Source organism: Strix uralensis, chromosome 4 (assembly GCF_047716275.1).
Source record: "Strix uralensis isolate ZFMK-TIS-50842 chromosome 4, bStrUra1, whole genome shotgun sequence".
NCBI lineage: Eukaryota > Metazoa > Chordata > Aves > Strigiformes > Strigidae > Strix > Strix uralensis.
This window is the reverse complement of record NC_133975.1, coordinates 60,575,808-60,598,396: the sequence shown is the minus strand read 5'-3', so window position 1 is coordinate 60,598,396 and position 22,589 is coordinate 60,575,808. Positions and strand designations below refer to the sequence as shown.

The 22,589-nt window shown below is 40.0% G+C and overlaps 1 protein-coding gene across 4 annotated transcripts; it reads left to right on the top strand.

The window, feature by feature from the left end:
* The first annotated feature begins 170 nt into the window (after nucleotides 1–170).
* Nucleotides 171–22,551, top strand: INTS10 (integrator complex subunit 10). Of its 4 annotated transcripts, none has more exons than XM_074866930.1 (18): nucleotides 171–327; nucleotides 1,401–1,468; nucleotides 1,730–1,833; nucleotides 2,859–2,998; nucleotides 3,856–3,937; nucleotides 4,256–4,396; nucleotides 4,807–4,978; nucleotides 5,416–5,585; nucleotides 10,072–10,205; nucleotides 10,967–11,120; nucleotides 11,760–11,842; nucleotides 12,670–12,822; nucleotides 13,949–14,057; nucleotides 14,433–14,512; nucleotides 14,999–15,161; nucleotides 16,138–16,231; nucleotides 20,170–20,247; nucleotides 22,174–22,551. In XM_074866930.1, exons 1-18 carry the CDS (start codon nucleotides 199–201, stop codon nucleotides 22,328–22,330), a joined length of 2,211 nt encoding a protein of 736 aa, XP_074723031.1. In that variant the 5' UTR covers nucleotides 171–198; the 3' UTR covers nucleotides 22,331–22,551. The 4 variants fall into 4 exon arrangements, with proteins under 4 accessions (XP_074723031.1, XP_074723030.1, XP_074723033.1 ...); XM_074866929.1 differs by having other exon boundaries at nucleotides 10,964–11,120; XM_074866932.1 differs by lacking the exon at nucleotides 20,170–20,247.
* The last annotated feature ends 38 nt before the right edge of the window (nucleotides 22,552–22,589 follow it).

Genomic DNA, 22,589 nt, shown 5'->3' with positions numbered 1-22,589 from the left:
AGAAAACACACACATCCCAGGACCGGCACAAAGAGTAACGACGGCCCAGCGGAGCCGCCCCGCTGGCACGGGAGCTCTCCTGCCCGCTTCCAAAATGGCGGCAGCCGCGCGCCGCCGGGGCGGGGCGGAGAAGCGGCAGAGACCGCCCCGGAGCAGCGGGGCGCATGCGCGCCGCCCGGCGGCCGGGCCGGGCGCAAGATGTCGGCGCAGGGGGACTGCGAGTTCCTGGTGAAGCGGGCCCGCGAGCTGGTGCCGGGGGACCTGTGGGCGGCCAAGGCCTGGCTCATCACGGCGCGGAGCCTCTACCCCGCCGACTTCAACATACAGGTAAGCGCCACCGCTGCCGCAGCGGCGCAACGTAAAGGCGCGGGGCCCCGCTCCCCCACACGGCCTTGCGGCGGGCGCTGCCTGACTGACTGGCGTTTCGGCCCATGGGGGCGGAGGGGCGGGGCGGCCGGTTGCCGTGGTGACGGGGTCCCGGCAGCGCCTCGCAGCGCCGCCGTTCCGGCCGTTCCTCAGCCTAGCGGCTGCGGCAGAACCCTGCGCGGGGTGCGGAGGAGGGGGGCTCCCCTGGTAGGGGCTAGGCCCGGCGCCCGTGGCGGGGGCTAGGCACAGCGCCCTGATAGGCGTCCAGGCCTAGCACCCAGCGAGAGGCCTGGCCCAGCATTGCCAAAAGGGTCTGACCGAGCACCCGTGACAGGGGTCGAACTCAGCATCTGTATTTTGCTGCCCAACACTCTTGCCGACTTCCTTCGTCACGTTTCATGCCTCCCTGAACGCAGAAGACGTTGTCGGGAAACGCAGAGCCGTGCAGTGGTGGTGCCGCAGGTGCCCAGCCTCTCACTGTGGTGTCCAGTGGTTAAAAATAAAGTGGCGAGCTTGTAACTGCTCGTTGTGTTTCACTGCACTAAAATCCACTCCAATGAGTACTTTGTGAAAGAGGTGAAAGTGTTGTTTTTTTAATAACTGAGGGGAAGGTTCCTTTCTGATTCTTGTATTTGCACATGATGAAACATTTGGGTTTGCTGTTGCAAAAAAGCTATTCCTAATAGAGATTTAAAGTACCTCTCTGGCTTTTGTAATAGCTTGGGTTTTTGCTTTGCATTTGACTGGAAACAATCCCTGATCAAAGAACTCTTTGAATTCTCACTAAGTTTTTTATTTGTGTAAAAATAAAGCCAGCATGTTAATATTAGAGCATTATCATACAGAAGTTTATGCCTAATTTAATGTGGGATTAGACAGTCTATACTCAGCTAATTTCTACAGCAAATGTTGCGGTCCTTTTTCTGTTGTTCAGACTGCTGTGGCAAATTGGGGACAGTGTTTTAGAGTGGAAGGACTAATCTGATTCATAAATGTATTCAAGAAGGTTGATGTTCTGTTCTTCCATCTTGCAGTATGAGATGTACACTATTGAGAGGAATGCCGAAAGGACAGCGTCTGCGGGCAGGCTGCTCTACGACATGTAAGTAATCAGGGCAGGAACTCTACAGTTATGCCAGGTGCTTGTTTCCATAAACGTCAGAGTTTCCAAAAATATAATGTGAGTGTTCTCGGAAATCCGTGTGGATAAATTAAGCAGAAAAGGTCTTATTAATTAAAAATAAACAGCAAAAAGCAAGGTATTACTTTGCATTTGCCCGTGCACTTTCTTTCATAGGAAGGTTTTGTCTTGGAAAAAGATTTTGCGATCACAGTGCATTCCTTCCCTCAAACTTTATTACAGGTTTGTGAATTTTCCAGACCAACCTGCTGTATGGAGGGAGATTAGCGTTATTACATCAGCATTAAGGAATGACTCACAGGACAAGCAGACACAATTTTTAAGAGGTAAGGATTCTATTTAGTGAATCTTGAAAGACAAGACCTCTGGTTACACATCTAGTGTGGCAAGTAAATGTCAGTCTTTTTAACTTTGCTTGTGGGCTGCAGATTTTTTTTCTCAGTTCAGCCTTAGAGACTTCATTCGGTGTCTTAGGCTTAGGAAACACGAAGGGACACAAGAAGCTGATTCCCATTGCTTTGTCTCCGGTATGGATAGACTAAGTCTGCCAGAACAACAGGCACTTAGAAAAGAGATTGCATAGGGAATAATGAATCATCGTCTCACTGATTGCAGAGAACAACAAATGATCATAAAACCCAGGTGAATTCATACTATGAAGTGAGGGTTATGAAAATGAATGGTGACCAGAAAGGCTTGGCATTCACTGCTGGCAACCACAGGCAGTTTTGAAAGCAGGATTTACACCTGACAAATTATAATCTACTGTTTGAATATGTGCTTCAGAAGCTCTAAGGATAAGCAGTGTGTAACTGCATACAGGCAGTGTGTAACTGGATACAGGCTATTCCAGTTAAGGAAACATGCTTTTTCATGGTGCGTGTTTATTTTTCAGAGAGAATACATAAAATGTACAGGGGGAACATGTTGGTTTCTTTTTAATGTCTCACTGGAAGTTTAAATTGAAAAAGCTACCTTTTAAAATAAAGAAAGTATTAATCATAGAAGTGTATGTAAGTAAAAAAATAAATGAACATTCTTGAAAAAGCATCTTAAAATGTCAAATACTTAAGTATTAGGATTTTCAGTATTCTACTTATTAACAGTCTTACTTGCTAATTCAAGTTCTGTGCACCCAAATAAACACAGATAAATATTGATATGGTCTTCTCTGAAAGAAACAGCCATTTTTTTTTCCAGGCATAGATACTAAAAGCAGGAAAAAGTATAAGGAAGTCTCTTTCACTCTGCACATCAAGGTGATGTTGACCAGTCTTTTACCCTTTGTCAGTCACCTTTACAATTCAGACATAGTAAGATAAACATTTTAATTTTTTTTTTTTTTTTTAAGGATTATTTGAAACCCTTCCTGGTCGGGTCCAGTGTGAAATGTTACTGAAGGCCACAGAGCAGTGTTTTAACACATTAGAAAGGGCAGAAATGCTATTACTACTTCTGCGACGTTTCCCAGAGACAGTGGTGCAACATGGGGTAAGAGAAGAGAAGCTCATAGTAACTATTCAGGATATTAGTGTTCTGTTTCTTGAGATTTTGCTGAAATGTATTTTCCTTTGCCTAGTGAGAGGATGAGTCTTTGTATGCATGTTTAATTGTGGTAATAGTTCAGATTGCTATATTTTGAGGTTACCACCAGAAAAGAATTGGGCAGAAAACAAATGGAAGCAAATAAAACAATTTTTTCGTTTTTAAATGCAAAGAATATTTCGTGCTTTTTGAAAAAGCAGAATAGCACAAAAAAGAGTGTAGAGGAGTATTACAGACTAAGAAAGAATATTGCTTCAGCTTGTCAGTAAAGTCTCATTGAGGGCAGAGTGCTTTGAGGTTATAACTAGACTCTAACAAGCAGTGTGTTTGACTTACAAAACTACAGCTGGAGCTCTTTAAATGATGTCCTACTGTAAGGACAGTTTAAGGATAGTTTAAAATAGTTTAATGACTACAAAATCTGATAGTTCTGAGACTGACTTAACACTAACGTGTTCTGGCTCGTACTAGCATCAGGCAGAGTGCAGAGTCAATTACTACAACTCAGTAACAAGCTGCAACTTTAAGGCCTGGTACCTCCATCACTTTCACCTGTCTGTGCACATCTTTACCGATACAGTTGCATGCAAAGTTTTTCTCTTGGTCTTGTTTTACTATCTTCTGGCATTGCTTTTCAGTAGGGATAGTTTAACTGTATATTTAGAGACTAGCACATGCAGTTGCCATGTAGTGAATTGCTACTCACGCATCCACTGAATTATTGTTCAATTCCATTGAATTGCAGTTCAAAAAGTTTCTAAAACCACTGGTCCAGTGTTTGATTTTCACCTCTGCTTACACAGGTAGGCCTTGGAGAAACGTTACTAGATGCTGAAAGTATTGAAGACCAAGAATCCCCAGTGAATTGTTTTAGAAAATTATTTGGTAAGAAAATATTAATGTTCTTGTTTTATTATACAACCTTTTAGTGTGGCAAGATTCTGAGTTCAGTAAACTACTTTCAAGATATTAAGATTAGAAAACCGCTTTAGTCAGAAGGGGCTCAGGTCACATTAGGCCAGACTGACCATATGGTACAAATTGGTATTGCAGTCATTCATGTGAGATTCTTTGTGATCCCTTGTGGTGTATGGTCAGCCACGGGTGGAGGCTTACATTGCTGATTGAGGAACATTACTTAGGACAAACAGAACGAAAAACCCCACAAGCCTAAAGGAATTTTTGGTTTGTTTTCTATTTTAGTTTGTGATGTTCTCCCTCTAATAATTAACAACCCTGATGTTCGACTTCCTGCCAGCTTGTTATATAAATATCTGAATAAAGCAGCAGAATTCTATATTAACTACGTAACTAGATCTACACAGACAGAAAGCCAATATCAAGGTAAGAATATTTTTACAAAATTAACTTTCTTAGGATGTATTTTAGTATTACTGAAGTGATGTCCATAAATGAATTTATGTAATGTATCCCATAGACAAGAATTAATAGTATTTGATGTTTCTTAGTTCTTTGATACCAAAACACCTCACAGTGCTTCAACCGCTTAGTCATGATGCTCATGATGCCTCAGCTTATGTACTGAGAGGTAGGACCAAATTCCAAGATCTCCTATGGAGCCTATCAGCACTCTTGTACGAGGAGGCAGAAAGGCCTACTGCTCCCTGTTAGCCTTCTCAGTAAAGAATGGTTACCCAGAAAGCTCCGATGTACATTTTTGCATGTCTCCTTCTTGAAAATAAATAAGTTGGTTTGGTTTCTTTATGAAGAGACAAATGTGCTGGTTTTCCTAGGTTCACAAGATTCCTCTGATATTATGTCTCCAAGCAAGCGTAGCTCTCAAAAATACGTAATAGATGGTCTCACAGAGAAATCATCCCAGATTACAGATCCTTGGGAGAGGCTATTTAAAATATTGTCTGTGGTGGGAATGAGGTGTGAATGGCAAATGGATAAGGGAAGAAGGTGAGAAATGCATACTTTTCCAGGTATTTCTTCTCAAGGAGAATTTGGCTTTTTAATTCTTAAAGAGATGTGTTGAAGAAGGATTTTAACATGATGGCATTTTGTGTAAATTCAGTGTAACTCTTCTTTCAAGACTGTACAATGTAAAATAAAAACATGGATCCAGGGACCACTTTCAAATTAGTCTCAAAACTAAATCTTTGTTGATGAAAGTCGTGCATAAGAACTATAGTACTGTGAGGTATCCTTCCCCAGGTGCCTCAGCAAAGAGAAACATGGTAAATGTTTAGTGAAGTTTCACAGGTGTGCATTCCTAGCTCCCCCTGACTTGCAGCTGGGGGATTCCCTCATTAAGTTTTTCATATTCACTATGCATTCTTTCCTTTAGTTTTGGAGTCTGTGTAACATCCTAATTTCTTTTTGTCTCTCTTCCTCAGAAGTTTCGGTGATATTTTGCATCGAATGAAAGACCTCTGCAGATACATCAGTAACTTTGATAGTGATGCACATGCTAAATATAAGAATCAAGTAGTGTATTCCACGATGTTGGTCTTCTTCAAAAATGCATTCCAGTATGTCAGCAACATCCAGCCATCACTCTTTCAAGGTTAGTTTCTGATGTTTCAACTTTTGTAAAGAGTTCTTTGTGATTTCATCGCTAATGTCTTGAAAGACCTTTTCTCATTAGTCTTTTGAAACAATCATCTTACAAAGTGACATGGGTCTTTTTTAAAAATCTCCCAAGCCATTAGTCTTGCCAGCAGAAGCAGTTCATGACAACTGTTGTAGTGGATCAGACCAAAGATCAATCTCACTTAGCATCGTGGTTTCAGCCTTGGCTAGCAGCAGTTAGTTGTCTAGCAAAGAGAAAAGTAACAGACAAGGTGTTATGAGAAACATCCATAGGGTTGGTTCCTACTCTTCCATGAGCATCGCGTTTGTTTCATTTTCTCCTCTGATTCTGCTTCTTTGAAGCTGATATTTTCCTGGCTTCCTTCAGTCAAAAGATTGTACAAAAAGCTTCCACAAAATAAGTGAAGATATTTTTGCATTGGGAACACACAACAAATTTATAATTAATCAAATAAAAACTGAATAGGAAAAGATTTCCTGAAATTCTTAAGCTTTCTTTGGCTTTCTTTATATAGTTTAAGCATAATCTCTAAGGTGTGCTTTGCACATTAATCCTAATCTGTAATTAATTTGTAAATTGGACATTTAAAGTATGAATGTTATTTGTGCTTTTTCCTACCCATTGAAGTCTGCATTTGGGGCATGTCACGTCCCGCTCAAACAAGGGAGGCGAGTGATTTGGATTAGAAAATCCCCAACAGAGTGGACAACGGTGAGACAGGTCTCAAAGTTCAGACATTTATTAATTTCCCACAATGTTCTAATTGGATATGCGATAATTGACTAAGTATATAACAAATTACGGCAAGCAATATAGTATGCCTTGCATTACTTAATGATAATAATGAAAAAGGGGAAAAAAAAAAAAAAGAGAGAGGTAGAAATAGAGATCACTGGTCCGGGTTGCTGCATTGGTCCCACCAATGAGGGTTCAAGGATGCGTCCATTCTCTTCTCTTCACTACTTCTTTTCCTTTCACTCCTCACCCCCCCTCAGTTTATACACACTTTCCTTGGGTCACTCCCCTAGGCTGACCTACCTATCTACGTATCCCATGTATGGGAAGGGGTAAAGTGCTTCATGGGATGATGTAACTAGCGTGATCTTGTTAATTTTCATTAGCATATGCAGGGGTGTCAACTTTAATATGCATTTCATGGATAATGAAGCAAAAGTCATTCACCAAACAGAAGGCTCTTGAAACTTTACAAGATGCACCAGAGCAGAACTATCCTGTCTTCACAGGGCTCCCTCCTCCAGCTGCATCCTGCGCTCTCCAGGCAGCCTTATCAGCTCCAAACTTCACACTATCCTCCCTGTGACTATAGTTTTGTTACTTGCAAGTGTTTAGAGACGCTCCTTGGCTCGGAGGGCCTCTGCTCCCCCCATCATTTATCTCTTTCTCAGGCTGTTTTTCTCAGTCTCCGTTTCTCACAGGCCTGTTTCTCTCGGGCCCTGTTTGGGGGAGTTACAAGTCATCTCTCACAGGGCATATCAGATTGGTTGGAACACCCTGGGTTGCCTCTTCAGGGATTAACTGGACTTTTCAGCGATGGCCCAGAAGCTGAGGGAAGTTCTTTAACCTCCAGTTTGTTTAGAACTTGCTGATATAAACAGCATCTCAAAGAGTAATTTTCAACTCTTCAATAGCATGCATTTCCTGCTTCTTCACTTACTGCTAGGGAATTCCTTGCAACAATAACAATTGTCACCATAGGTAATCAGTACTTATTAAGACTACAATTACTGATCCATGGTAAAATTACAATTTTAATTATATGTTGTGTTCATAAGTTTCATCACAATTTCCTGCATGGAGCAAATGATCATTTGAGTAATGAAGCACTCAATACAAATGATGGGTTTTAAACAACTTTACAGAAAGTTGGATAAGCAGTTGAACAGTGTCAGTAGATAGCTAAGCTCAGAAGACAAATGACATGGCAACTTGTATGCAAAAAATGTGTGTCGCTTTAACAAATACAGGAACTAATTGAGTTGAGTTTTTTGTTCTATCCAGAGGAAAGAAGAGTTATGGTGGGGCAGTGAGATACTTTAGCTGTGCATACAGTTTCAGCTGCTTGATTCTGAGGTGCGGGAGAAAGGAAGTAAAGCACTGGTGAAAATGTTCCTTTCTAAGCTATACAATTGAGTATGTTAAAGACCATGTTTTCAGACTGAACCACCAAAAAAGGAATGTAGACTGAGATAGCAGAGTGCAGTCCCTTCGGTGCAGCATTTCTGGACATCAGGACATCCTGGATGCCGCATTTGTGGACATCCTCTGTCATTTTCTGACATCACGAAAATATCTCCAAGACATCTTTTACGCATTTCTGCTTTAGCATTAAAGTCCAGTGGTATTCAGTGCCTTTCGTATCCTTTCTATCATCAGGGTTTTTCCTCCTTCTGTTTGGAGGGCTCACTGTAGTAATGTAGAATCCTGTGTATTTTGGAAGTGTAGTGGTGGGGAAAAAAGCTGTCTCCTCCTTAATCCAGTAGCTCTGAGCTTTGATCTGCGACTTTCTCCTCATGTGCATGGACTTGCAAGAAACCTCTTGAGAGAAAACTTTTCAATGCATTTCTCTTACATAATTCATTATCTGCCTTGCTGGAGACTTGAGAAATGAATTAGGCAATTCACACCTCTCATAACTCAGGCTGCCTGCAGGCTTGGCAGGAGCTGCTGTTTGGGCTGATGCTTTTAGGGTTTATTTATAAAACTCTCTGCTAGAAATCAATTAAAAGCTCTGTAAGCTTAGATTCTAGAGCTCAGTTAGACAGAAAAGCACAAAACTGCTCTTTGTATGGCCGTGTAATTTTCAGTAATGTAAGAGAAGGTTTTCAGGTCAAGGGTGAGGTTAGGTTTTGTTTGGTTTTAGGACTAGAGGTTTTGGAATCAAGGCTGCAGTGCGCTTGCCTGCTACTGAGAAGAGAACATTTCTTTGGAAAGCAAAGCACTTACTGATTTGAATGAACACCAGTTATGAGTAAAAGAAAAACCCATTCTTTTCTTCTCAGGTGTTGGAAGTAGGCAGCTCTTGAGATTCTAGTGATAAAACTCTTCCAGCATCCCAGTTGTGGTACTTTCATATCTGTTTCTTACAAATGCAGTTTTCTACATTACGATTTGGCTCTATTTTCAGTTCATACAAGTTAAATTCCAACACAGTGGAATACACGATGGTACAGGAGAGTTGATTGCAATGTGTTGTAGCCTTTGTGTAGGGGACATTTCAGTGGTGGTATTTATTTTGAACATAGTCAGAGGGGAGGTAACATTATTTGTTAAGCGTGACAGGTTGGTTGTTTCTTGTAACATTAACTTCTGTTGTAGTGGACTCCTTATACATCACCTTTGTGATGGGAAAGGCTTAATGTAAGTTCTTTTATGTCAAGAGATTAAATGGATTGTCGTTATACTAAGCTCTCAAATGAGTTCTTTGCAATTATGAATGAGACCTTAGCCTCATATCTCTCTGCAAATAGAAACAGAAATGCATGTACTGAAAACACTTGTCCGCGCTACTGTCTTGTCTGGTGGAGATTTCCAAAAGGGAACACAGATTAATGGATTTCCCCTTTCCTGTATATTTCTCTTTGTCTGAGCTTTGCACATCTATATACAACTTGATTGTGCAAAAGGAGAAAATGTTTTTGGAAGGAAAGCTTTCTCATTGGTGGCCATGTACCAGTGTTGTTTGAAATGAAGAAGTGTTGTTCCTATTTTATATCTAATGAAACTTCAGCACTGAGGTCTGAAATAACAGATACCAGGTCCCACCAGATTTTCTATGACACCAGTGGAAGTAGAAATTATGTCTTCTCTGCTTCAGAGTGAGGCTTCTCTAGAGGCTTTGAGGAGTTATGATGGGCTCTGGCAGTCAATTAAAGGTTTAATTCTGTACACTGAAATCAGTGGGTGCAAAGCTGACACTGAGTGATCCTACTGGGGAAATCCTGTGATAAAATACACTCTTTGTATAAAATACACTTCTTTGAGACATCAGTGCCTGTCAGCATATTGCTTTGGTTTCTCATGAGAATGTTTTGAGAATATTGCTGTGCTTTGCCATGTTCAGAGCTGTTTGTTCTGTTCACTTGTTGAATAGTTGTACTTACATAAAAGCAAATAATGCTTGATGAGAGAACACCTGCTTCCTGAGTATATCTTGTGACTGCTCCATAAGAAAAGGATTCAAAGATACTCTGAAGCTCTCAAGCAAACTCTTGTGACATCTGGTAAATGCATTCTGACCTTTACTGTAAGGCTGCTTTGGGAAAACCGTAGCTTTACCAGCATAGTTTAAGCTTATGCAACTTTAAGTGAATTAATTTCAGATCGTTTTCTCTAGCATTATAATCATTACTTGGGAAGGAAACAAAACCAGCTTGATGTAGGCATGAGACCTTTCAGAGCAGTTTAGAGCAATCTTGAATTAATTTGTCTTTAAATCCAGGTCCAAATGCTCCAAACCAAGCCCCCCTGGTTCTTCTTGAGGATGTGACCAACATCTATGGTGATACAGATATTGATCGTAACAAACACATACACAAAAAGAGGAAACTTGCCGAAGGAAGAGAAAAGACAATGGTAACTTTTCTAGACTTTGTCGTTCATAACAAGAAAGGCATTGGTACAGGAATTTAGACAATAGTGGTTTTGACACACATGCAATAGACATATTTTTAGAGCTACTCTGGAATAGCTGTTTATGACCTCAATTTGCAAACAGATTTATTTGGCTAAAGCCAGCAAGAATAAAACAACTTGTGTAGTAATTCCTGTAGACACGTGTGCTGGATGTGAATACTTTAACTTGAAGGAGTTCAGCAGAAACTGCAGAAGCCTGTTAAAAATGGTAGCTATAGCCATCAGATGTCCTACAACTAAACCTCCAAATGAATTGATTTATCATGATTGGAGTTGTGAATACATCTATTTCTTTAATAGTAGAAACCCACTATTTTATAGAATTTCTCTGCTGGTAGAAGTACGCACTTACAGAAGAATTTGCATAAGCCACTGTAGGCTTAAACTGAGTGATAGTGTAAAGTGTAACAGATAATCTGGCTGAAGCTCAGTGGCGGTACACTGTATTTAACAGAATCAGTTCTTTCAGGATACTGTTTATCACACTATACCACTGAGTTTCTTGGTAGCAAATCAGATCGTTCTAAATATTAGAACAAGCTAAGTGAAAAGTCACTTAAAGGCACCTAAACTAGGACACTGGCATCTCTAGTACAGAATTGTTTTCTTGTGTTCAGTGGAATTTCTGTGACTTTAGAGTCCTTTGAAATAAGTATAAATTAAGAAGTGAATCTTTTTGTTTTATATGGACTCTTAAGCAGAGCTCAGATGATGAAGATCCTTCTGGGAAGGCACGAAGTCGCCATATTACAGTAAACAAGGCAGATCTTGCAAACTCTATTGAAGTATTAGAGAGCTTTAAACTGGCAAGAGAGAGCTGGGAGCTGCTCTATTCTCTGGAATCACTTGACAAAGGTAAGGCTAACTGCAGGCAGAGTTGCACTTAGGCTTTATTGCTGTGCGTAGAAGTAATTTTACTATTGTTAAAATAGAATTCCTGTCATTTACTTTGGGTCCTGAATTTTTTTGATCTAAGCTCCAATAAGTTTTATCAGTTGTTGCATTTCTGATTATTTTGTTCCTGGATTTTGTTTCACTCTTCATGCATCTTTGCTTATTCACCCCCACACCTCATGGAAGCAGGTTTTACTGAAGGAACAGTTGGTTAGTAGTAGGGCTGGTAATACTTGGTGAGGATGTACTGCTAATGGCTGCTTTACTTCATGCTTAAGAAGATGTGTCTTTACTGTGTCTCTCCCTTTCTGATAATATCTGGTGTGATAATCTTGAAAACAAATTTCTCTTCTAAAAAGCAGACAAATAGTACCACCTAGCTGCTTTTAGATTTGTTGAACACTGTGAAGGGAAGTATAGTCAAAATATGATTGTATAGGAAGAGAATGTCCTATACTGGAAAGATTTCACACTCTTACTGTTTCCTTTTTTCATTTTTAAATTCTGCTTTTCTTTTTTGCTAGATAATTGATTTTTAACCCAAAGCTGTGAAATGCTTCATTTTCTCTTTTATTTTTTCTTCTCTGACCACTTACACAGAGTTCACCAGAATTTGTTTGTCATGGAAGACAGACACCTGGCTTTGGTTAAGAATCTTTCTTACAGACATGATCATCTACCAGGTAAAAAAATAAAGTAAAAGCTAGTAGAAATGACACCATTACATTGCTCTTCCTCTAGTGAATAGCTGTTTTGATTAGTCAGTTTGACTGCTTTAAGCGTCTACTAATTTTATCCTTTAAAGGATGACCCTTTTGGGGATGGAATCATACCATTCTTACCACGAGCTGGGTACCTACTTAGGATATTCCTGTCCCAATAGCTGTTGAGTCCAGCTAGTTTTGGCATATGGAAGAGACCTCTGTGTTGGCATCTTGACCAGCACATATATAGAGTGTTATGGAAGAAAATTGCATTTTATTCCTCTGTTGGTGCGTTATATTGGAAGACAATCAGAAGAATTTTCAAACAGCAGAAGATTTTAACATCTCAGTTACAATTTATCATTCTTCTTAGAAATTAGGCTGACTACTCATTCCAAATACCATCTATAGAACAATGCTTGGTTTTAAATATTTTTCCTCTGGGGGTCTTTTATTTTTCCTGCACTTGTATCTGAACAAGAGCTATTTCAATATTAGTCTAGATAAAGTAATTACTAACTCTGAAGTGCGTGATCATTTGTTCCAGTTATAAATGTGTCTTTTTAAAGCAGAATTCTGGCTTTTTAAAGCAGAATTCTGTTCATCTTCTCACTGCCTTGCAAGTCATTGATTCACACTCCTGTACACAGCACATCACTGCAGAGTGTTCTGCTAGATTAAAATTGTGAAGCCCTGTTACTTGGACATGCTCTGTTTTAAAAGCTTTCTGTAAGGAAATTTTTATTTTTATCTTTCAAGCCATTGTATACAGAATACCCTAACACTGCCTTTGTCTTTTTTTAAAGGGGCAGTACAAAAAAGCAATTAGCAGCCTACATCACTTGGCAGCTCTTCAGGGCTCTCATTCTCCACAGCAAATTACAGGACAAGGGTCACTAGAAAATCAGAGAGCACTAATCCAGTTAGCAACATGCCACTTTGCCCTTGGAGAATATCGGGTAGGTACAGCATTTTATGCACTGGTCCTTCATCTTATGGCCCTGTGCTTCCTGTTTGTCTTCTTCCTTTGAATTTTCCCATTAGCCTGCTTTCAACAGGGTATCGAACACAAGCCAGGGTCTACTGAAAAATCCATGCTTCACAGGGAGGAGAATTGCATTCCTGGCACATTAACTGTCCATTAGCATCTCTCTTACATAGTCTATTAGGTAGTTATGATTTGAGGGGGTTATGATTTTCCATAGCTACAAGTGTTTGAGTTGTCTGTAAATGTAACCTTAAATTTGAATTCCTTAACTTTACTGAAACAGGTTTAAATATTGAGGGTAAATTCTTAGGTATAGGCTTCATGTGGCAGGGGAAAGAAAAGGTTTATTTAAAAGAAACTTCTGTGATCATCTTAGAAAAGCATTAGTTATCAACTGACAGTGTAAGAGACTCCAGAACAATATTGTCTGGCCTGACCTCTGCACTTGCTTTACCTTTGCAATACATACTTAGTGTTTTTTAATATTACAGGAGTGCATGGTGGTCTGAGGTCAGTCAGTGTCAGCACTAATAATAAAGGCTGGTTCTCTTAGGATCTAACATCATCCTAGTGCTACTGGACAAGTCTTTTTGTCCCTTCCAGTTTACTACTTTTTCATTGGAAATGTGATAATATATACCCACAGACCTCTTATTGTCTCTAGGAAATAGCATTAAAAATTCATTGCATTTCTGTATTTCTGTCATGCTGTCAGATTGCCATTTTCCTTTCTATTTTTACCATGGACAGAACAAGCTTTTAAAAACTGTTCTAAGAATTAATTTGAAAACTTAATCCTTCAGAATAAAATAGTTTTTGATTGCAGTTATATTGATCTTACACTCTTGAAATAAGGAATGCCAATACATATTTTTTCACAATTAAAATGACTTATGTGGGCTCTCAGAGATTGTTTAATGAGAACTACGTATTTTTGCTCAGCTAGACTAAGTTATGCATTAAGTCCACTCAAGTTCTAGCAGAGAATTTTGTGATTGTTTTTTCTTTTTCAGTGTCTGAAATTTTTAATTAACATACCTGAATTTTTAGAACTTTAATTTAGACTTAGCATTATCATGTCTCTCTTCTTTTTATAGCAAACATGCGAAAAAGTGCTTGATCTCATGTGCTGTATCCTACTTCCAATACAAGAAGGAGGTAAAGCACAAGAGGAGCAACCTAAAGTCAAGTCTAAATTCAGGAAAGGTATGGAGTTGCTACTACCCTAAACTCGGTGTCAGCTCAATTTTAGTTCACGCGTTTTGGCTGAGTATATAATTCTTCTCTTTTTGAATTACAAAAAGAGAGGAAGTTCTTTATCCCCGTTTGTGAGTGGTTTTCCTGCTGGTACCCATTAAAGTATATTGGTAACAAAGTCCTACCAAAGCAAAAGAGAAATGAAGCAAAAATTTTTAAAATGTGTAACTTCACTTTTTGAATAACTTGTAATTTACCTTCAAAGTTTTCCTCCCTACCTGAGATTTGACAATTGCAGGTTTGTTTTGCTCTGTTCTCATTTTTTTCAAACTTAAACAATCATGAGACCCCTAAAGAAGTGTATGATAAACTATTCTGTTGCAGGGTCTGATTTGAGGCTTTGGCCATGTACCAGTAGAGCTATCATGCCTTACTGCCTTCATCTATTGTTAGCTTGTTTCAAGGTAAGCTATACTCAAGGCTTCAAATTCTCTCATGTCTAAGGTGTAGTTTATGTATCTGGGGTCCTGAAACTATGTGGCCTTATCCCAGTGGTGGGACTAGGTGCGAAGGGCTGTGCCTCAAGTGCTTCTCACCTAAAGGGGTTTGTGGAGAGTCTTTTTTGGGAGAGTGGGGGGGGAGTGTTGATGGAGGAGGGTTTGTTCTCCCTTTTTTTTCTTCTATTCATTTTAGTTTTGGTCAGGGGAGATAGAATTAATCTTAAATTATTTTTGTCTGTACTCAGACTTCCCTTATAGGTCAGTGGAAAGAATTTGGTATTTTGGCTGGAAATTTCCAACCTATTTTAAATGTATATATTAGGGCAGGATGAAGTACGCTCCTGAAGAACTTCTTTTGTATTTGCACAAATGTAGGTGACATGAATCCCATATATTTATGAAAGCAACATGTGTTTCCTGATTGTCTCAATGTCATTTCTTTCCCTGAAGCTCAGAGCTTTCACAGACAGCAGAGATGATATGGCGCTGGGCCACGTAGTTGTTCTGCTTCAGCATGAGTGGCCAAGGGGTGAGAACTTGTTCCTGAAAGCCATCAACAAAATCTGCCAACAAGGAAACTTCCAGTATGAGAATTTTTTCAACTATGTCACGAGTATCCTTTAACCAAGAATGTCTTTCACATCCAAAACTATGTGCTGGTGTGTTGAAATAGCTGTTAATTTCAGCAGCAGCTTTCTCTGTATATCATACTCTGTATTTATTTTCATACCATGCAAGCCTCTTGTAATAGGTGGCAGTGCACAATGGACTATAAATATGCCTTCTGTCCCTGTTCTGGCACTTGAGAGTACCCGTAAGTACACTGCAATTGCACTTCCATTCTGAAAAATAGGGCATTATACTACAAGACTATTAACAAAAACGATAAAGCAGTACTTGTGCTTCGAAGAGTTGAATGATTTTGGCTATTGTTTATGAAATGCTTGTGTGGTAAGATTTTTGGGTTGAGTAAGCAAAGGATGTTTGATTTTTATATTCAGATATCTGACATACGCTTTGATCAGCACACACACATGTGGACAGTTTAGTGTGTAACCTAAATAGACATCTGGCCGTGGTACCTAGGAAGCAAGGGGTCTAACTTCTATCTAAAAAAGCTCTGGTGTTAAAAGAAGGGGGAGTAAAAAAAAAAAAAAAAAAAAGAAAAGCTAAATAAGCATCCAAAACATAAAACTAAAAAGGGTGATATGTGCCACCATGGTGGCATTTCCTTAGTTCCCAGCCTCAGTATGCGCTGCTTTGATGACCTGCAATGCAGTAAAAAGAAGTAAAAACAATCAGGGAATTTGTTTGGAGAGATGAGCTTTCTTTACCTCTGTCTGTCTGTACATATGAAGAAAGAAAAGAAATTGACAGATGTTTGTATTTAGCACTTTAAAAAGCTGTTTCTCATGAATTTGTGGAGGATTAGGAACACATGCTGTGTGGTCTTTATCACTTCTAAGAATGAGTTACTTCAATAGCTGTTCATTTTGACTGTCCTTTCAGCAATGTGGCTTCAGATGTGAGGGATAAAAAGGAATATTCTCTACCATTTTTTCCCTACTCAAATCTAACATTTTCTTCAGATATTGATATGTTGGAGGAATTTGCTTATTTAAGAACACAGGAAGGAGGGAAAATTCATCTGGAACTGCTGCCAAATCAAGCAATGTTGATCAAGTAAGGATGAAAAAGCATTTACTGTTTTCTTTGAAAGAAGAAAGGGAGTATGTTCTGGTTGTCTTTGCTTTCATGTAATCTTCTGGATAGTGAGTTTGTCATGTCTTTGAGTTTCAATTTAAGGAGTTGGCTAACGAGTTCAAACAAGGCCGTGAGGTTTTTTTTCTGACTCTCCTGCTGATCTGTGAATTCTTTTTGGGGGTTATTTACCTTTAAACTCCTACTTTTACAGAAATTTATTTTTAAGTGTGGCATTTGCTTTAGAATGATTCATATTAAAGTGATTACAGTATTGCTCTTTCAAGCAGACACTTGCACTTTGCAGGAATTCTTTAAATAATTAGGCATGAATGTAAGGTGTTGTTAATTTTTCTGAACAGTAATGCTGAACAGAAAGCACTGTTTGTCGTAAACAAAGTTATGAAAGACCACTGAATGATGAAAAACTTAGGTATAAAACATAAATTAAATTACACTGTAGGCAGACTCTAAGAACCTTTCTGTCTGAACTAGCAGGTCATCTCTTGCTATGTACTGAACAAGCTTATTCTGCTTAGTTTATTACGAGATGCTGAAGGAAATTAATAATTTGGATTAACTTCCTAGGTGTTCTTAGTATTGAGTCAAGACTGAACAAGCATCTGATGCAGGGTTTTAGTAGCAGAATGTTTTGGAATATGCTGGTTGTTTATTAGAACTTGTGGTATTTTGCTTTATAAGAGGGGGACTGTTAAAGTTTGTTGAAATTCCAGTTTGGATCACTGTATTCTGGCTATTCACTAACTAGAAATGGGCTAAAGCTTTCAAAAAATGTGAGCCTAACATTAGACAACTGAATCCAAATTTGGACTAGTAAATAGATTTTCCAGAGTTCTAGGTAATCAACACAAAAATGAGATATGAGGTGTAATTAAAGAAAAAGAAGAAATACGAATGCTTAATTATGTGACAGAGAATTTTCTCTTTTAAGTTCTAGATTTTCAAACTCTTATCCTTGCTATATGTCACTGCTTGTAACCAGCTGTATGAAAACAAGAATCAGGGTATGCTACACTACGTATTATGTTAAGTAATAGGCTTTGTCAGCAAGAGGGCTTAGCACTGAAGACTACACCTGCTATCTCGAGTTAGTTGCAATAGTTCAGCGCTATTTCTCTGCATTATGGCTTTTATTTTGATTGGCATGTTAGCTGTTACTTACTGTTCTGACCCCACCAGCCAGGAAATAGGTAGCAAGCTTGCTTGTTTCTAGCAAGACAGAAATCTCTCTTTGACCTCCTTTTGACCAGTATTATGTTTTCTCAGTGATGGAAATGCTTGTAGAAGAGAGGTCTATTTCTTAGTGCTTATTGAGCCAACAGTCAAATATCCCATCCAGCTGGAAAAGCTGTGTACAGTGTCTTTTACGTGGCTGAGATGTGTAGGACAGGAACCACTTCATCAGAGAGTTGATGGGAGGGAGAGTTCGGGGCATAGTTCACTAATCGGAGATGACATCTACTCCCCTGGTACCCCAGATACTGTTTTAGCTGGACTGGCTGTGAGGCTCAGGGTTGGTGTGACCCAGCAGTGTTGACCTCAGCAGCCTCCCCCAGCTAGGGTTTTAGTTGAAGTGCGCCAGCACAGCCCTGTTTCCTGGAACAATGGTTGGTAGGCTCAAAATCTGCAGGCTGGCTTTCATCTTCCAAACCTATCACCAGTTCTGGTTGTATGAGCTGCTGCATGATCCTCCCAATAATTAGCAGGGGCAGCTCAGATAGTGTTCAGTCATGCACAGGAAGACTCTGTGAGTTTGCCACAACAGCCCAAAGACGAAGCAGTTTCTCCTTTGCCTGTTCTCTCCTCAGCATAAATGTATGTAGCAATCCTGCATCTTAATTGATGGGAAATGTATTACAGATATTATATGTTTTTTTATAAGGACAGCTTTTTGTTTCATGACTTGGAGGATGTTTTCTGTTCAGGTAAATTCCATGTTCTTCTTCAGTACTTTTCCTCAGTTCCTTAAACTTTATAGGAAATTAGTATTCATTTTTTCTGAACCCAGGAAAGCAAACTGCAGTGTGGTTTTTCAAAAGCTCAAGTAAGGTCTTGGTAGCCTGCAGACTTATAATTGGGTCCTGCAGAATATATATACAGCTTGTATCCATTGTGGGAATATGAAGGTCCATGGTTTTGGTTTTCACTGGTGATACAGCCAGCTCATTCTGTTTGCAGCATCAACAAGACTTCTACAATGAGCTCTGAATTCAACCACTACATGCTTTTGAACTCCATTCTAGACAAGCCAAGTTTCATAGTTTTACTGATTATACATGTCAGTAGCAGCAGTGTTAGCTAGTGAGGTTAAAGAGGAAAAGAACAATATGCAAGAAATGACTGATTAATATCGTGCTCTTCTTTTTGATAAATCTTACTCTAATGAGTCTAATCTTAGCCTACCAAACTGTGTAAACTTGATGTGAAAGCTGTTGAGTGTTCTGCCTCTACTCACGTTCCCATCACATCTCCCCTTGGGGACAGAGGAGGAAAAGCTTAGTTGGTTTAAAGTGAAACAAAGTATCCTGAAAGTGTAATTTTTATTCTGATTGTGCACTTGGGTATGTTTAGTTCTGACTGCAGATCTTGCAAACAGTAATGAATACACAGTTGTGCGGAATCCCTTTTGCAAACATCTGCCACTCTGAGACCAATAACATCTTGCTCCTTTGTATTTTCTGTTCCCTGTGTCCCATTTTTGCAAGTACTGGACTCATTCATGCCAAGAACTCTTGAAAAATTATCTTGTTTGATTGAATAATTCTTGTGAATAGTTTATTTCAGGTTATTGTAGAGTGTTTCTGTACTACTAAAATGTCCCATCTTTATTTGACTTAGCTCTCCATCCATATTCATCAATAAATTATAGAAACTAACGAAAATGTCCTCCTGTGAGATCTGAAGGTAGGCACCTAACGCAATATTATAGGGATGTAAGTGCGAGTCTTGCTTCTCTGCTCCCTTCTTAGCATCTATGGGGGTGAACGATGCACTCGGTACTTAGATGCCTCATAAGATTTAGGTGACATTTTGAGAGACTTAGGTTAAGGAACTAGGCCTGTTCTCTATATACCAGATTTCTTATTTCTCCTTAGGTGGGGCATTGGATTTGCTCTAGGCAGGACACGTGAGGTTATTATCTTGTGTTACAGATAGCACACAGAGATAAGGACTTAACTTCACAGAGAAGACAAACTGCCTTTCAGCTGAGACACCTTTTGGTGGCTAGTTCATGTGGCCCTGGTCATAAATGGGGGGTTGCTCTGAGTGGGCATTTGTGCTCTGACATTGTTCCATCCTCTAACAGCCATTTTTGTATGCAGTTTGAATTTGAAAAGGTGAAAAAGGCCATCTGTGGGCTAATGAAAGATACTTGGGCAACCTGTAACAAACACTGTCATGTACTCAACTTGGCCGATACCCGCTGTGCATGCACTTGGCTTGGGCTCAGCAGCAAATCCCTGAACTCCCAAGTGGTGGGCTCTCCCGGGTCGCTGACGCACTCTTGCCAGCTCTGCAGGGCAGCTGCGGTATCTGCAGTGCTCCTCTGATTAAATCTTTTCTGACTGACACGCTTCCTGGGGAGAGCTACGACAGTTCATCGTAGTACAACTGTGAATTGGTTTTGCACCTACCGCTGTCCCTTCTCCTGGTGTAACTGTCCAAAAATATGTGTATATATTTAGACCACAGTTGCAGAACAGCCTTGCAATGAAATCTGGGGATATTTGCATGTTTGATGCTGTTAAGTCCTGCACCCCTTCGGCTGCTCGGTGGTCATACCGCTGGTGTGGTCTCACTCTAGTTCTCTGTTGCTCCTTTTTCTGGAGAGTTGTTTTGCACCGGAGGGGGAGTTTGTGTGTGGGTGTTTGAATGCTGCTGTTTGCTGTTTTTTAAAGGACTTCTAGCCCTCCCATGGGGTTACTGCAGCAGGAATTCATACCTGTGCTACAGCCCAGCATACAGACTGCTGACAGGTACCAAGTGGAAAAACCCCGCTCATAGTGTGCTGTGTTTTGTCAACATGTTTTACTGCCCATGGTTTTCAGCAATTTGTTACTCAATATTTATCTTTTTTTTTTCTCCATTTGTGCCTACATTGCCTGGCAAACCATGTTGTTCGATTATAACATTTATTTTCCTTTTTCCCATAAGTTGCCAGTATCCGTGTCCTTTCAATTTAATAATCACTGTTGAATTTAAACAAAAATGTAGAAATCCCCCCAAATGATGCTGATGTTCAATCATGTATTAGTAAGAGTATAACACTTTTCAAAATACTGGTTACTGCATCCTTTTGTAGCTCCTTTTCTTCTTTTAAGTTGTTCTGAATTCTGTTTTCTGTTTTCCAGCTGTTACAGGACACATCTTTAAAAGTGCTGCTGGTTTGCTCAGTAGCTGCAGGTTGCACATCCTCCTTTAGGTTGTGACTGACCATAGCACTCGGCTGCCAGCAATGGTTAAGAGAGTAAAGATGGAAAACAGGGCTTTTCCCATAACCACTGAATATGCTGGAATACTTTCAGTGCAGTTTTGCTTCACTCAGCCTAGCTCATCAATGAATTGCCCACTAGACTCCAGGCTAGTCTCTTCTTTGCCTTTTCCACGTGTTACAGAGGTCTCTACTGTTTTGGCAGAGAAGTCTCTTCTCAAATGCTGGACTTGCAGATTTAAGCGAAGGTGGGGTAGTATTGTTGGTGAGGGTAGTTCCCAGACTTTTTCCTTTCTTGTTTCCAGCATCTCTGGATTGGCACAGATGCCCTCACCCTTTATTTTTTATTTCCTTTCTGTCTTTCAGGGTGCTTGCTGGGTTCAGCCCAGCTCTTCCCTTCTTACCCATGACTCAGAACTTGTCTTAACGTTAGCATTATGCTTTTCTCTCTAATTTAATTTACGCTGCTCCTTTAGTAGTGCTAGGGTGCTCATTTCAGGGCATATCTTTTGCTTTCCTTCTTAAGTAGGTCTTACAGGTAGGTGGTACGAAGTCTTGATCTTACTTATCCAGTTCTGGACCAGTGCAAGTAAAGTGTAGTGCTTTGGTGCTGCAGAACATTGTCTTAAAGACAAGATTTAGGTATCGAATGCTACAGGCCAGCGTGAGGACAAAGAACTGTTCATAAGAATGGCCTTTAACAGGGCAATATCCCAAGAATTTCCCCAGCCAGCATCGCTTTAGCTTGCTCAGTAGCTGGACCTTTGTTCTGTTTGAAAACAGGTCCTGAACTTCTGCTCAGAATAAATGTAATCCCTGCCTGGTGTCTAGTATCTCCACAAAAGCTGGCTTCTACTGACGTGGACTCCAGCCTGGCTTGATGTGGGCTTTGCGTTGGCCTGTGAAGTGTTCACTGCGCCTTTTGTTAGTCAAGAGTGATCAGTGCCCACAGGATTATATAGCTCCTTCCTGTGCTTTCCTACTGGTACAAGATGCCCTCCGCTCTTTAGGGTGGCAGCCATCTATCCCCTTCCTCCAGAGAAAGCAGGGTCATCTTTTCACTCTTCTTTCAACCCCAACCATTTATAGAAGTGATTACAAGGAGGAAGTGGCCTGGGCAGCAAAGGTGGAGAGAAAAAAAAAAAAAATTCCTTTCCCCAGGCGAGAACTTTGTACATGCTGGGTTAAGAGAATAGATCTTCCTGTTAGCCAGAACAGCAACATTTTTTTTCCCCCCCACAGTCATAATCAAAGCAGTGAGAGCATAGACTTTTATGAAACTTCTAACTGTTGAAAGACTTGTAAGCTACTCAACACATGATTTTTAAAAAAAATAGCATAGCACACAAGCTATTTGGGTCTCCTATAAACTCGGGTATAGTAAGTGACATGCAGCACCTTTTAAATTACTGTAGTGCACCAAATAACCGTTACTTGATTTTGTCTGTCTCTCTTTGCTTCATCACTTAAGGCATCATACAGTTACCCGGGGTATCACTAAAGGAGTGAAAGAAGATTTCCGCCTGGCCATGGAGCGCCAGGTCTCACGCTGTGGGGAAAATCTCATGGTGGTCTTGCATAGGTTCTGCATTAATGAGAAAATACTGCTGCTTCAGACTCTTGCTTGAATGAACCGGATTATGATGCAATGTCTCTTACGAAGAGAGGGCGAGGCTCTTAAATGGCATGAACAGCAGTGTGGCAGTGGAAAATCACTTGTCCAGAGAGTCAGAGAAGCTCCCTGTGAGTTACAGGTTCTGCAATACACAAACACTACTCAGTGTTTGTTCACTGCTTAGTTTTCTTATGTGGGGAGATCAAACTTTATAAATAAAACTTTGTTTAAGAAGTCTTCTGTAATGTCCTATTTGTTTTGGGTTTTTTTTC

Coding starts and splice junctions, on each gene's coding strand:
- INTS10 (XM_074866929.1), top strand. CDS start 199: ATGTCGGCGCAGGGGGACTGCGAGTTCCTGGTGAAGCGGGCCCGCGAG. Junction 328..1,400: donor CCGCCGACTTCAACATACAG/GTAAGCGCCACC, acceptor TCCATCTTGCAG/TATGAGATGTACACTATTGA. Junction 4,979..5,415: donor CAAATGGATAAGGGAAGAAG/GTGAGAAATGCA, acceptor TCTCTTCCTCAG/AAGTTTCGGTGATATTTTGC.